Source organism: Pipistrellus hanaki (genome assembly GCF_964339955.1).
Source record: "Pipistrellus hanaki genome assembly, chromosome: 5".
Lineage (NCBI taxonomy): Eukaryota > Metazoa > Chordata > Mammalia > Chiroptera > Vespertilionidae > Pipistrellus > Pipistrellus hanaki.
In genome coordinates, this window is record NC_140507.1 from 6,725,454 (window position 1) to 6,740,743 (window position 15,290).

General features: G+C 53.6%; 1 protein-coding gene across 1 annotated transcript in view; it reads left to right on the forward strand.

Annotated features, from left to right (window-relative positions):
• The window catches only part of SLIT3 (slit guidance ligand 3), a 496,706-nt gene that overhangs the window by 378,407 nt on the left and 103,009 nt on the right, over positions 1 to 15,290 (forward strand). The window contains exon 6 of the mRNA XM_084884010.1: positions 1,244 to 1,315. Within this exon, the coding sequence (XP_084740136.1) occupies positions 1,244 to 1,315 (72 nt within the window). The remainder of the gene's footprint in view (positions 1 to 1,243; positions 1,316 to 15,290) is intronic.

Here is a 15,290-nt window from a genome sequence, read left to right on the forward strand (position 1 = left end):
CCTCGGAGAGGGGCTGATCTTTCCTGAGACAAAGGACAGAAAGGAGTCTAGGAGGGAGCTTTTCGGTTCAGCCATACCTCTCTGGGCCACCCCCTGGCTCCCCAAAACCACAGTGCAGTTCTGCACCCAAACACAATCAACAGTCTGGTGCTGATAACCACTCTCTGTAGAACATCTATTTTTTTTTTAGAAATCACATGAGTCATCTCACGCATGATATCTGAGCTGGAGCGTGGTCACGATAAATATCCCCACGCATCAGAGGCGTCTGATTCAGAGATCACGGTATCTGTTTGCTGGCTCTCCACTAAAATGCCTCAGTCCCAACTGCACTGCCTGTGAATCGAGGCATCTTTTGAAAAGACAGGATTTCCATGCCCAGACGCTGGAGAGGGAAATGAGTCCTAAAATAGGCGCCTTTCATTCTCCTGTAATTTAAACCTAAGTGGCCCGTCTTTGAAGGCAACGACGATATTTTCCCTTTTCTGCCCCCCACCCGCAGCACCTCCATCAGTGGGTTTCCTTACTGCCGAGGGTGGTGGGTGCCGTTGGAGGGAATCTGTCGTCAGTCAGAAAATGCTTCCATAGAATGACCTACCAGATGGGCCCCGCAACAAAGCGCAGAGGCATCACACCACCACAGACATTTGGTGCTTAGAATAATAAAAAGACTATAAAATTAGATTAGTTGAGTCTAATTTGGAATCGGCATATTCCCCATGCACCCTCGCCCGCTCGTGGGCAGATAAAGCCTGGAGATTTAGCGCTGTGTCAGAGGCTGCCACTTCCAGTAAAAGGAGACGGGGTGCGGGCGAGAGGAAAGAAAGCATTCTGGGAGGTCTCGGAGGGCAGAGCAGTGACCTCCAATGATTTACAGGCCTTTAGCTTAATGAAATTGTTTCGGTGACATGACGGTAAGAGCTCGTAATGGATTGGATGCCCTAATGTAATGAAATTACTCCCTTCTGCCTAAAAAAAAAAAAAAAAAAAAAAATGCGCAATTAATATTTACTGAGACCTGACAGCCTTTGGTGCGCTCGTCTGTGTAGTTCTCTCAGACAGTCAGAGAGGAGACGGAGCCGCCTGGCAGCCGGGCTGGCTCTGCGGGAGCTCCTGGCAGCGGGGACGAGCGGAGCCTGCGAGGGGTGGAGGGACCGGGCGCTCGGCGACCGGGGGACGCCGGCCAGCCGCGCCTCGGCGCTGCCCGCGCTCAGCCCTCACGCTCTCCCTTGCTTTCCCACAGGCAACTGGACAACAACCACATCAGCTGCATTGAAGATGGAGCCTTCCGAGCGCTGCGCGATCTGGAGATCCTGTGAGTTGATTGTGCGGCTGCTGCCTGGTGGTGCGTGTGCGTGTCGGGGTGAGGGGGAGACGGGGGGAGTGTGTGCACCGGGGGTTCCGAGCCGGTGCGTTTCTGGGGCCGCCGCTGCAGTGCTATTAGCGTCGGGCACCGGGAGATCCCTGCCTGCCGGCTCACCTTGGCCAAAGTGTTTGCAGGCAGCAAAGTGTGATTCCGCACCTCCCGCAGACCGGGGCTCCTGCTAAGGAAGTCTCAGCCGAGCCCTTTTTCCCCGCCGCTCGCTCTCACAGGGTTTGTTGCCAGGGGGAGAAGCAGGTGGGCTGGAGTAGCCCCCAGCCCCTGCCAGCGCGGTCCGGGGGAGCCTGTCTGAGTGTGGGCACGCGGGAGGCAGGTGACAGGTCTGGGAGACCAGAGAGGGGAGCACCAGGGGTCAGGGCAATCACCCAAAAATTTGAAAGGGATCTGGGCACGGGCCTGGGGGAGGCCAAGCAGTAGGTCGAGTCAAGCCATTGCCCTTGCCTCCCGGGCTCTCGCCTCAGGTGTAAATCCAAACTTCAAGCAGCAGCCCTTCACGTGTGGGGGGAGGGGAGGGTGAGAGGAAGTGGACACCTCCCCAGAACCCCGCTCTGTACACTTCACCCGGAAGCATGGCGCTGCCGTTCTGGGTTCCAGATTTTTCAAATGGTCTAGAAGGAAACCTGACTTAAGGCAGGGGAGGGTGGAGGTGGGGGAGAGAGTCAGCTAGGAGTCATCTCCGGCCATTCAAACTGAAGTTGGATTGTGTAAGAAGACATTCTGACTGCTCTCATCCCAGCTAGACTTCCAGGCCCTGGTTTGGGGGAAGTTGGAGAGGAAGGCAGGAAAGCCCAGCAGAACTTGTGTCAGGAGATGCCGGATCCAGTCCCCGCTCCGCTCCTAATTAGCTGCGTGACCTTGGGCAAGTCCCTTCCATGCTCAGAGCCTAAGTTTTCTCCTTTTGGAAAATGAATGGGGTTGGTTGCTCTATCTTGGGGATACCTTCTCCTTTCCCAGTTCTGTAATTGCTTGGCTCTAAAAATAGTTCTGATGGTGCAGTCCCGCCCAGAGAATGCTAAGTGTGGGGTCTGCTGGGCATCCCTGAAAATATTTAGTCACCAGGTCGCGTAGCTCTGACTTCCAGAAGAAGGAATAAATGTCAGACAAATACACAAGCGAATGTTTTAAAATGTCCCTTTGCACGGAAAGGGCTCCCTGTCGCTTCCCCTGTCACCAGGCCCTGCAGACTGCATCGGGCTGGCGAGAGCCTGTCCACATTGCATGGGAAGAAGGTGATTCCAAGAGGAATCACGGGAGACAGAGGGGAGCTGATGCTGCAAGCGCTGGGACTGATGAAAACTGAGCATCCCAGTACCGAGGGGCAGGCCCACAGCCAGGGCGGGAGACGCTCACTCCTGACAGGGCCAGTCCCTCCTCACCACGCTCTGACCCGGAACCCCCAACCAATCCCTGTGCCCAAATGTAGTCACCCAAGGCTTCTCTTCTCAAGAGGCCGGAGCTGAGAAGGGTGGGCATAATTCTCCCCGCCTGCAAAGAAAGCTTCTGAAGGAAGGACTGCTAGGAGAATAGCACCCTATTCTTGGGAAGGATGAGAAAATTCCTTGGGAAGAGATCAGGAAATGGAAGCCACCAGCTGTCACAGAGCAGCTGCTAGACCTGTACAAGGCAGGCGTGGTGGGGTCTCCTCACCAGGAAGTGGGGGAGAAGGGGGACCCGGGGGAGGTCTGGCAATCAGACACACATGGGTGTGGAAGCCGGGACTCAATGGGACGGACTTTGGCCAGGCTACTGAGGCTCTCTGAGCCTGTTTTCTTCACGGGAAGAAGAGGCGCCTTATCTATTTCCTAGGAAGGGCTCCCCAAATAGCGTTTCTTCCACGTCCCTCACTTTCTCCCAGCCATGCCCCGTCCCCATCCGGGAGACAATTAAACTCGGAAAAGCTAGTATCCAGCCACACCGGGTCTCTCCCGCTGGCAGCCTGCAAGCCTCTGATGAAAAGTTCTCATTCCCCATCATCGCCGAGTCCGCAGGATCTGATTAGTTTATCTTCGAGATTCCAAACAAAGCCAGATCAATAGCTTTGTTTTAAAGACACGCTCATTTGGCTTCATGTGGCTAAGTACTTAAAATTAATCATCATCAGTGATTCCACGGGTTTCTAATCTCCAGCAGAGGCACTCGGCTCTGGAACCATCCATCTTAATGGGGAGCGGTTCTGGAACTGGCTGGAGCTGACATCTCCATCTACAGGGCCTCCCCGCCCAGCCCCCATACCTTCCAAATCTCAGCGAGGCATCCACATTTTGTAATGCTTCTCTGTCATCACAACTTGGCACCATAGAGAACCTTGGCAGTGGCATAAATAGGAACTAAGTGAGGGCATCGTGCGTGAACCTAGTAAATTCTTCAGAGGTTCAGGGAGAGGGGATGGAGTTCGAAACACGCGGTCCCCAGGCAGCTCATCTTTCAGCACCTGCGGCTCTACCATTGGCACATGAAGAAGCAAGATGTGGTCTTTCAGGTGTGTCTTCTCTCTGACGTTGTGCAGCGTGAAGTAGAAAACAAGGAAAGACCCGGGAAAAGCTCTCAAAATTAGCTCAAGGGAAGTCTGTGGGCGTCACCTACAGTTGACCTTTGAACAACATGGGCGATAGGGGTGCTGACTCCCCCTGTCCTCCCCCACCGCGCTCAGTCAAAAATCTGCATATAACTTTTGACTCCCCAAAAAACTTAAATCGTCTCTCAGTATCACAGGGGATTGGTTCCAGGGCCCCCCACAGATGTGCAAATCTGCGGATGCTCAAGTGTCCCGTATAAAATGGTGTAGAGCAATGGATACAGTTGGCCCCCACATCCACAGACTCCCAACCTCAGGGGGAAAACAGTACAGGTGTTTCGAGAAGAGACTCCCCGGGTCAGTGGATCTGCCCAGTTCAAACCCGTGTCGTTCAAGGGTCAGCTGCACTAGTGGAAAACTCACACGGGATCGCCCCATGAGCTCGTCCTTCCCGTGAGGGAGACGCCGTAGGACTTCTTTCTAGACGGAGGTTGGTTTCCCCCGTTCCAGGGGATGAGAACTTGGGAGGCGAGTTGACAGGAACCACCGTCTGCAGTGAGGGGAGCAGCAGGGATACAGGTTGAAAAAGACTGAACTCTGCCCAGCTTTTCCGCATTTATGGCGCATGCCCAGTGAGGTATGCCCAGCTCGGGGGCCTGGAGGACAAAGGGAAGGAGTCAGGTAGACAGGAAGGGGGTTAAAAAAAGCATAGTGTAGGCAAAACTTCTCAAAGCCCTGAGCCCGCACTGGGGAGGAACCCCAAAGCAAGTGATCAGAGCTGGGATTCGGGCAGTGCTCCATCCCCACACATAACCAGTGCTCTAATCCATGATCTCTTTGCGTCCTCACAAACCTTTAGGGAAACTGCTCCATTATCGCCGCCCTCCTTGTACAGAGGAACAGCCCATGTCAGGGAAGCCAGGGGACTGCCCACCCTGCCCGCTGCCCCCTCTGAGCTGTGCCGCCAAGGCTGTCCTAGGGCTGGCTCCCCTGAGGCGTGGCCGCCATGTGCTGTGGGTGATGTGAGCTGGCCCCGAGAGCCAAGCCGAGCTAGCGACCCAGGACTCAAAATCCTGGCGAGGAAAACGCAGGTGCCTCCCGCAAGCCTACAGAACTGTCCTCTTCTTCCCCCAGTTCAGGGGTCCCGGCAAAGGGGAAGATGAATCCAACTCACCAGGGAAGGGAAGTGATCCCGCGTTATCACGGACTTACATTCTAGTCCCAGGGACGGTTCAGTCTCCCTTCTGGATGTCGCCAGTTGACTTTGGTGCCCAACGGTTTGGGGGTCCCATTCTCCAAACTGCCCCAAAACACAGCCCCAACTTCCTGTAGGGCACTTAAGGTTCTTCAGGGAGGGGCCTGTTTCCCGTGTGCCCGACGCCCTTCTCTTACCCACATCACTGCCCTTTCATTTCCACCTGTTCTAGCCATCGGGCGGTTCACGTCTCCGCTTTCTCTAAGGCGTGCGTATTCGGCCGTCCAGTATGCCACGACTGCATCTCCAGCCCCTTCGGGCGGGAATCCTGGCTGGTGGTGCTCTGAGCCCTGGGTTTCTGGCCCATGCTAGCGAGATTGAGACTGGGCGGGCAACTCACCAATTATACCTGGCTCTTCCCTGCCCAGGTTAGAGAAGCGTTTAATGAAAAAGAAAAAAAATTAAGAGTGCGGACAAATGAAACAAAAATGAGAAGACCTAATAAATAAGATAGTTAATTAATGTCTTCAATAGTATTGTAGGAGGAGAAAAAAAGATTTTCCGATATAGTCTCCTGACTACATGTAGTAAATCAGAAGATCGGCAGATTCGCTGTCAAAAACGCCAGGCCAAATATGTCAGGGACACGTCCTGAGAGGCTGTCACTGCCGGTGAGGGGTCTGCACAGAGGGACCGTGGGCCCAGCAAACTGTTGCGGGTCCTTGGGTCTGCAGATAACCAGGGGTGCCTTTTGGAAGGCCTCACTCCCGTTTATGTCACTTGCCGATTTTGGAAATTCGGGGACATTACTCTAGGCTGGCCCTGGTATCTGCAGAGAAACGGTACAGCGAGCCCAGGCCTCCTAACATTTTGCACGTCGGGCACCCCACTTCCCTTACCCGAGTCCCGGCTCTGGCCAGGGGGTGCCAAGGACAAGTTGGTGATAGCGAAGAGGCTGGCAGCTGGGTCTCCAGACCCCGGGCCCCATGCTCTTTGCCCACATGTGCACCTCCTGCCGTTGGGCTCTTCGGGAGAAACCCCTGGTGACGCGGGGACCCTGAGTACAGTTGTCTCTCTAGCCCATCCTTCAGTGGCCTCTCTTAGTTTGGAGGCTGAGGGAGGGCAGACTTTGGTCTCAGGTCCTGCTTTCAGCTCTCTCGAAACCCGAGGCTGGAACTAGACCACAGACCATACTGCAGCCACGGATGAGTTTTACTTAATCTCATAACATGTTCTTTAACAATGGAAGTGAGCATTTCACATTTAAAATGTATTGTATTTTTCATAAAATTCCAGCTTTGGGCTTTTAGCAACCAGGAGCAATGGCAGCCCTGGGCTCATTCCTGCATCATGCTGGTCGGTGTGCCTGGGTGCTCAAGCCCGCCTCCCCTGGGGTGTGGGTGCCTCTTTCCCACTGACCTCCTCTCCTTTGGGTCACTGCCAGCTCAGGCAGACCCTGCTGTCATCCATGGCTGTGCGGACACCCTTCAAGCTAGCTGAGCGCCAGGCGCCAGGGACAGGAGAGCTCTCAGAGGGCTGGCGGGCTCTCCGGCGGGTCAGACTCACTGGGCCAGAGGTCACCAGAACCGCTGAGTGCACACTGACACACAGCTATGGGATGTGGAATCCAGGGCTCCCAGGCTGAGCAAGGACCCCACAGAAGCAAGCAAGGTCTCTCACACCCCATCTTCCAGAAAGTTCTTCTGGAGAGTTGAACTAGCCTCCTCATCCCTTTGGTTGCCAATCAGTTCTGATTGGGGTTGTGCAAATACTGAGAAGTAGATGAACACCCACCGCCCAGTTTCTTGCTCCCCAGACTCCCTTGTCAGCCCGTGCACTGAGCCGTCTCAGCCCACATTCAGAGATTCAAGAGTTAAGGCAGTGGTGGAACAATCAGACTTTTAGGGCAGTTCTAATTCATCCACATTCGGGCAGGCAGGACGTGGCTGGGCCCTGGGCCCCAATGGTAAACACAGAAGAATGGAAAGAGCGTTCTTTGCTGGTATAAGAAGGAGCCGGTGGGAAGAAGTTGGCAACAGTCCTGATGCCCAGGTCAGTGTGTGCTCACTCTCCCAGTGTGGGGTGCTGTCCTGGCTCAGGAGTACTGGGCACTGGGCGTAGGGACACTCCTAGACATTGTCAGTCCAGTTCAGAAAGCCCAGAGCTCGAGGCAGGCGGTCGGCTGTTCTCTGCTTCGGCTGAGCTACCTCTGGATGTGGAACTCAATGAACATGTATAATATGTAATATAGCATGTCCCGAGCAGTGGTCCTCCCTACCCACAGGGCACCTGTTCCGATTGTAAATTATGAATTAGGCACAGTTAGAGATTAACTAATAATGAAACAGAGCAATTATAACTGAGCGGTAATACCGTTATGTGAATGTGGGCACTCATGTCAGGGGACGGGCTGACGGCTTCCTGTAGGCTCAGTGCTTCTGGGGCACCACGTCGCCATCAGCCAGAACAGGGGTTCTGCTCGCCTTCCACCCGCAGGTTTAATGCCTTTTCCACCTAACTAAGCACTTACCACTCACTGTGGCTGTACCATTGCCGTTTGAGGTGTGGCCACAAAACTAGCTGGAATTTCATTTTCCTTCTTCCCAGTCTCACAGATAGAGGTTCTTACCGTAGGATTTAGCAATCTCAGGACACGATTCTTTTAAATTCTCTCATTATGTCGAGAGCTTTCACTTTCCAGTTATGGCTTCTCTCCTGCATTTCTGAATTGCCAGCGTCACTGCTCTTGCGAGTTGGGGCCATTGCTACGTAACATAAGGGTGACTTGAACACACGCACTCGGTCCCAGGACAGTCGATCTGCTGCTAAGTGACTGACGTCCGGGTAGGGTGTGCGGCATAGGTACTCGGGACACAGGGCGATGCCATCCTGGGTGGGACAGAGCGGGAGGGAGAGAGATTTCATCACGCTACTCACAGCGGCACGTAGTTTAAAACTTGTGAATTGTTTATTGTATTGTTTTTATGAATTTTCCATTTACCATTTTTGGACCGTGGTCAACCAGAGGTAACAAACCACAGAAAGCAGAACTGTGGCTAAGGGGGACTGCTGCAATACAGCGATGCTACGTAATTGTTAGTGTGGGCTTTACAAGTATCACAGCTACTGCTCTCGCTCCAGATTTTGCATGTGCTGTCGCCGAGGCACTCTGATATTAGAATGGAGCCTTGTCTGCAAATCCTCGCCTCACGACGTGGCTCTTGTTCACCTCCCTTTCCTCAGGAGGAAGCTGAGGCTGGGGAAGCTGGAGGACTTGCCTGGAGCAACCCTGGCTGCTTTTCCATCTAGTCCCTCTCTGCCCGGTCCCCAAACTGCTCTGCTATGAAAAAGTGAAAACTGAAAAATGTATTCCAAAATGCCCCCCAGAGAAACAAGTGTAGTAAATGCTCGGAAAAATTCAGGACCAATACTTTCTCTTTTTGAAAAACTATTCTGACCCTCAGGGCGCTCAGAACTAATCCTGTGTCCTCCACTTATTTGGCATCACATCCAAGGCCACAGAACCACCCAGCCATGGAGGTGCAAGGCCAGGGCGGAGCGTGGGGGCTTCAGAGTCCTCCCCTAGGATGGGCTGCCCTCCAGCTTCACCAGGCTGGGGGTATGGGAGGGGGGGCATCTCCATATTGTAATACAGAAAGTGAGTACCAGGCTTGCGATGCGGGTCAAAGGAGACACCACAGGTGTGTGTCTGGTGAGTCACAGACACCCAATCAGGCCTCTCATAACAAGTGCAGTTGAAGAGCAGCCCTGCCTTGTCCTGCCATCTTATCTCTGTACCTGGCACAAGCCTGGCACAAGCCTGCATAGAGCAGGAAGCCAAAGGACACGGGACCTCGTTGAGTAGGTATTAATTAACCAAATGCATGCCCACTTTGCCCCATCTCTAGATTTTCTGAACAGAACTAAGTTAAAGCTGTCCCAGAATTATTCAAATATTGAACAATTTAGTATTTTACTGGAACAGAAGATTTCTCGTGTTACCTTTGGTTTTTTTATTCTTCCAACTAAATGGTGATTCTTTTTTCTTCTTATTAACAATGAGTAAATTACAGCCTCAGTGAAAACTGGTGTTTTCGAGCAGACATTTTCATTTATTTACGGAATGTTTCACCTCGGTTCCTCTGGGAGATGCAACTATTTTATTTTTTTAACAGACTCTGGAATCAGAGTGTTTAGTCATGACATAGCTTTGAGTATAAAACTGTCATGGCTTAATGAAAGTCTTAAAATATCTCCAGAATATGATTTTTTGTGTGTGTGTGCTATGCTGCAAATTGTGATTTGTTCAGGTAATCGGGATTAAAATGGAACACTGTGGAAGCACGGATCACTTCCATTCAGCCCCTAGAACACTGGGAAAGGAACAGGTGGTCCTAGGAAGGTCTGCTTGTGCTATCCCACACCCCTCCTTCTGTCACCCAGGCCCAGATTTCGACCATAGTCATATGTTTTTAAAATATATTTTTTAAATTGATTTCAGAGAGGAAGGGAGAGGGAGAGGGAGGTAGAAGCATCCGTGATGAGAGAAAACCATCTATCAGCCCCCTAGTCGGATTGAGCCCACACCCCAGGCATGTGCCCTGACAGGGAATCAAACCGTGGCCTCTTGGTTCATAGGTTGACATTCAACCACTGAGCCACTGGGCGATCATAGTCATATTCTTAAAATGACTAGATTGGTTTTGAGAACATCGGCCTAAGAAAAATGTAAGATAATTTTTCCAATTTAAATAAGTAGCACTTAAACAGTTCAGGTAACTATGATATGGGGGCACCTCGTGATTTTCATTTCCTGTTAACTGAAGGCTAGTTTAGTCTCAAAATGGGTGTATCCTGTGAATTCCTGGGTTAAGAGGCTGTGGCGAAGGTCTCTGAACTGTTCTTCACCAACAGAGGGTCTTGAATCGGTAGGACTTCCGATACCAATTTCCCAAGAGCGGCACTTAGGTGGGGTCGGGCAATGGACACCCAGGTGCTACGGGCTCCAGCCTCCAGGAGTTTGGGCTGACATCCTGGCATGGCAAACCAGGTTGGGGAGCAGCCTTTTGATGTGCTGTGTCCGCCTCAGGTGAAATGGGGAAACAGTTCTGCCTCTTTGTACGAGGATTCCAGAGGGTGTTCTCTTAGTGAGAGGTAAGGGGGCCAGTGGGGAAATGCCGCAGAGCTGTCGGATGCATATGGGGATCAGTTCACCCCAAAATGGAGCTTCTGCACCGGTTGGTGCTCCAGGCTGATGGTCGGCATCTGCCCTTTCATCCGCCCTTTCTCCATCTCAGCTTTGGTGCCAGTATGTGAGCAGGTTCAGGAAGTACCTGGCTCCTTGGTCAGCTCTCATCTCCTGGCTCTCCTGGGTCTCCAGACCGGCGGCCATGAGCCCAATGAAGAGCCAAACCAGCCGGTTGCTGCTGCTGCCACTTCCATCGGGATGGGACCTGGAGGGCTCGGCTTCCTGAGGCCAGGAGTCCCTGACTCTGCAGAACTTGGAAAGCCAAGATCCTAGGAGCTGGAGCAGGACATGGCCCTCCTCCTGCCGGATGGCCTTAGGGTGGGGACAGTGCCCGGGGAGGCCCTGGAGAGGCAGAGCTAGGAGAATCCCAGCACCATCCCAACCCTTCCCCAAAACACGGGGTGCCCCTGCCCTCTTTGAGCCCCACTGGCCCAGGTGTAAGTGGCAGCCAGCTCCCTGAGAGCTCCCTCCACCTTAGAACTTTCAGAAGGTAAAAGCAGGACCACCCAGCATCCAGCCAGGAGCTGAGCCTCATGCATCTTGTGCAGTGTTTCTGCTAACAGGTCTGAAGCGGCTCAGCTCCGAACTCTACACTCAGCCCCAGAATGGAGGAGTAGCGGGCAGAAACCAGGCAGGGTTACACCTGCCGGGCAGAACATAGTTTCTTCAGGGCTCTTTGTCCTGGAGTAATGGTATGTGGGGGAAGAAAGCATTGAACAACCAGTTAAAGGGGGTTCTTTGGAATAGAAGGTCTCTCAGCTAGTGACTGCCCATCAGGAGATGCCATGTGGGACAGAGGCTTTAACCACATCACCATAACACCATCAGTGTTCTACCATTATATACATACTAGAAGCCTGATGCACGAAATTCGTGCAAGGGGCTCAGCCCCCACAACCCCTCACAGCCAGGCTTCATCCAGAAGGTTGTCCGGATGGTCATTCTGCTGTTCAATCTAATTAGCATATTAGCTCTTTATTATATAGGATACGCTAAACACATATTTGATACATATATATCATGCAACATATATGTGTGTGTCAAATGTATATATTTGAACTCAAATTATTAATCTGTTTAGTTTAGTGACCAAAAATGGGCACCTGCAAGCCAGATCCAGCCCCAGGTATGTTCCAGGTGGGCTTCTGTTCCTTACGATTCACCTGTGCAGACAAGCAGGAGACTTCACATAAAGCCTCTAGATGCCTAGCTGTCTCTTTAAACAAAAGGGATCAACCGGCAGCCTCACACCCATGTCCTAGCATAGCAGTGATCCTTGGACACGAGAAGTGACGATCATGTCGTGGAGTGGTGGTGGCTGCAGCCCCATCTTCGGACTCAGAGGTCAAGCCTGGCTCCCGTAGGCAATTGAGTTCATAACTGTCACACCTTGTTCTCACAGGCAATTGAGTTCGTGATTCCCGGGTCAGCCAAGAAGGCTGTTCAGAGTGGAAACGTGTTTCTTTCTTTATATATATATTTTTTTTTAATTGATTTTTTACAGAGAGGAAGGGAGAGGGATAGAGTGTTAGAAACATCGATGAGAGGGACACCGATTCAGCTGCCTCCTGCACACCTCCTAATGGGGATGTACCTGCAACCAAGGTACATGCCCTTGACCGTAATCGAACCTGGGACCCTTCAGTCTGCAGGCTGACGCTCCATCCACTGAGCCAAACCAGTTAGGCATGGAAATGTGTTTCATCAAAAAATGCCAAAGCATGACTCTTCACAGTTTGGAGCTCATTCATCCACTCAGTATATATTCATGGAGTCCTCCTATGTGCCAACTCAGGGACAGCACAGGCGTGCGCTCCGTCCCTCTCAGTGTGCACGCCCCTGGGTGCTAAACACATTCCCCTTCTTCCTCTCACGGGGCTGGACACCCAGGGCAGCAGAAGTGGAAATTGTCTGTTTCTGGGCAACCCGGAAGCTGCCTGGTTCAGATGAGAATGTCTGTCCAGGCCCCCAGTTTCTAGGAGATGAAATAGAATGAGGAGACTGAGGCCATCTCATTGGTGCTGTCGGGTAAGGCGTACTTTGCAGTTACGCTGGCCATCCGGAGGCAGCTGAGTCTTTCTGAGCCACCACCAGGTAGCCCCTATGATGTCCTCAACACATGAGTAAGAGCCCCTCAGCATCCAGGGGCCACAAGCACGGAGCAGGTTAAGGTTAGGGTTAGAGTTAGGGGGTTAGGGTTAGGGTTAGGGTTAGCATCGTGGAGACTCACACTTCCAGCATCTCTCTGAGCATCGGCAAGATCTGAAAAGGCATCTCTCCCTTCTTAAACTCACATTGTTTACAATCAGTTCAGAGGCGTCTCTTCTCTGTTGTTCTCTCTCAGCTGGGAGGCTCTGCTGGGTGGAGGTTCTGTCCGCCACAATGTGCATAGGCCACGAAGGGAGAGCCAAAGACGGGCCCTTCTGCTAAGCGTCCAGGGCATCGGGGGCCCAGATTGGCAGTGGACTGTTCTTCTTTCTTTCGTAGGTTTTACATGTCACCTGGAGACCATTTAAAATGTTACTTGGCGGTGAGAGCGCTGTGTTTAAAAATAACGCTCACTCTGGTGCCAAATCACTTTGGAGCCGGGTACAAATATTGAGACAAAAACCCCAGCTGTTCCTGCTTTGGCTGCTAATTTGAGGTGTCAAATGGGAGGCCGCCTGCTATATGTCAGTGAGCGAGACCCCTTGTGAGATCGCTGTTTTCTAACAGCGGAGAGTAATGGGCTAATCAGTGCAGCACCAGTTGCTTTCATTAGAAGCCCACACCATGGTGATGAGCGTTAATAAACGGTCCACGAGGAGATCAAGGCGGCGAGGAGCAGGCGGCACCCAGGACGGGCCAGGAGAGCAGGTGATGTCGGGCAGGTGGTCTCCGGCCCCTCTTCTCCTCCCTCCATCTCTCATCCCTCCTCCCCATCGGCCACCGGCGGGACTCGATCCCTGCTCTAGGCAGGCAGGAGACGAGCTTTGCTGAAGGATCTGGACTCTCAGGGCTTGTTGGCATTCTTGACAATTAATTCATCAGCCGTGCCAACAGCAAGGGCGGCTTTGGGCGACGCTTGAACGTGGTAGCCAAGCCTTGGCCATAGAAGCTTCTTCCCCCCTTCTCCCGTGTCGCCTCCAGGCCACCCTCGCTCTCTGTGCCGAGCGCCCTCTGTTTCCCGACGAGCGGAGGGTCAGCATGGCTGCTGCTCTCGGCAGAGAGGTGAGCACCAGTCCTGGTCCCTGCCACCTCCGAGTCAGTGAAGGCCGAGTCCACCACGACCTGTGTGACTCGCCTCCACCATGGGAGACGCGGGAATGGGACAGCGACGTCTGTCCAGCGACAGTCCTGTGTGACGGTCACCCGTGTCCCGCTTTGAACGTTGGCTCCGCACTCTCCAGCTGTGTGACTGGGTGGAGTGCCCTGGTCTCTCTAGGATCCAAAGTGAAATGGCAGCGGCACCTCAGGGTGTTTAGAGAATGAGACGAGAGGACGAGGGAAAGTGCTCGGCCCTGTGCCTTCAGCTCCGCACTCTCGGGGGCACGTAGGTCTGTGCTCAGAGGACTGGCCCCCAGGCAATCACAGGGGGAGGGACAAACCAGGACATCCTGTTGCCATGGCTGCCGATGACTCGCTGGGAGTCTCCTTCCTGGGAGGGAACCACCGTATTTGTCCGGACGTAAGGAGAAACCAGACTTGAGGCGGGGATGATGGGCCAGGGCGTCTGGATCCCCACCGGAGCAGAAGGAAGAAGAGGGGTTCCCAGAGCACCCCAGAGAGGTTGGCCCCCCGGGGAGACGGCCAAGGCACTCACTGCGGACGCCTGGCTTTGCAGTTAGGCGATGCATGCTCACAGATAGTGCCGCTGCATTAGAGCAATTACACAGTGTTATGGACGCACGGCACGCAGATTGCGCCTGGAGCCAGGGAGCCACAGTGATCAAGCGGAGGCCTAATGGGAGGAGACAGAGGGAAATGTCAGCCCATTAAGGGTGCCAGGGCGGCGTGGCTGCAGCTGGACACAGGGCCTCCAGATCCGGGGAAGGTCTCTGGAGGGACCAGGGGAGGGCCACACCTCACCACTCAGCGGGGAACAGAAGGGAGCTGGGGCAGACACCACCCTGGGCTCTCCCAGGGTGACGGCCACCTCCCTGTGCGCTGTTTCAGAGCTCAGGCCTCTTTCTAAGCAGATAACACTGACCTCCCACAGAGGCCTCAGTCCCAGAGGCAGCAAGGGGGCTGCCTCCACACTCAGCTCAAGGCTCTGTTCTTCGCTCTTCCCTCCTTCGGTGGTTTCCATCGAGCTTGCCTGGGACTCCTCTGCAGGGCCTGTTAAAACACGGAAGGCGCCCACCCCCATACACCCCAAGCTTCTGATCCGGTGGGTCTGGGAGGCCTGGTTATGCGACAGGTCCCGGCACCTCACTTTGGGACCCACGGCCCACGTTCATTCCGCACCAGACAAGGTGGGTGCGCCAGCCTGTCTCCGAGCAGGGCCTGGGCACAGGGAGACCATCTCCCCAGGTGCAGGGAGCCATGTGCGGTCGGAGTGAGGCGGCCTGCTTTTTGAATCCCAGTTCAGCTGCTCGCCGCTTGGGCTTTGCTGCCAGTGGTTTTTGTTTTTAAGTTTTAAAAGCCTTTTTCCTAAACTCCTCTCCTTAACAAAGCAGCTGCATGTCTGGCCCGGCCCAATGCCGTGCGTCGCTGGCAGGGGCAAGCGGAGCTCTGCCCGGCGTGAGTGGCCAGAGGTGGAGGAACGCTGTCCGTACAGAGCCCCTTAGGGACTCGTTTAGGCTTCCGGGCCATATGGTCTCTGTCGCAGCTGCTCAGCCATGACATGAAAGCAGCCTTAGATGGTTCGCAAGCAAGAGGGTCAAACTTTGTTTACGAAAACAGGCCGTGGACGATGAGGTTTGGCCCCGGGGGCTGGAGCTGGCCAAGCCCCGGACAGGCCAGAATGTGC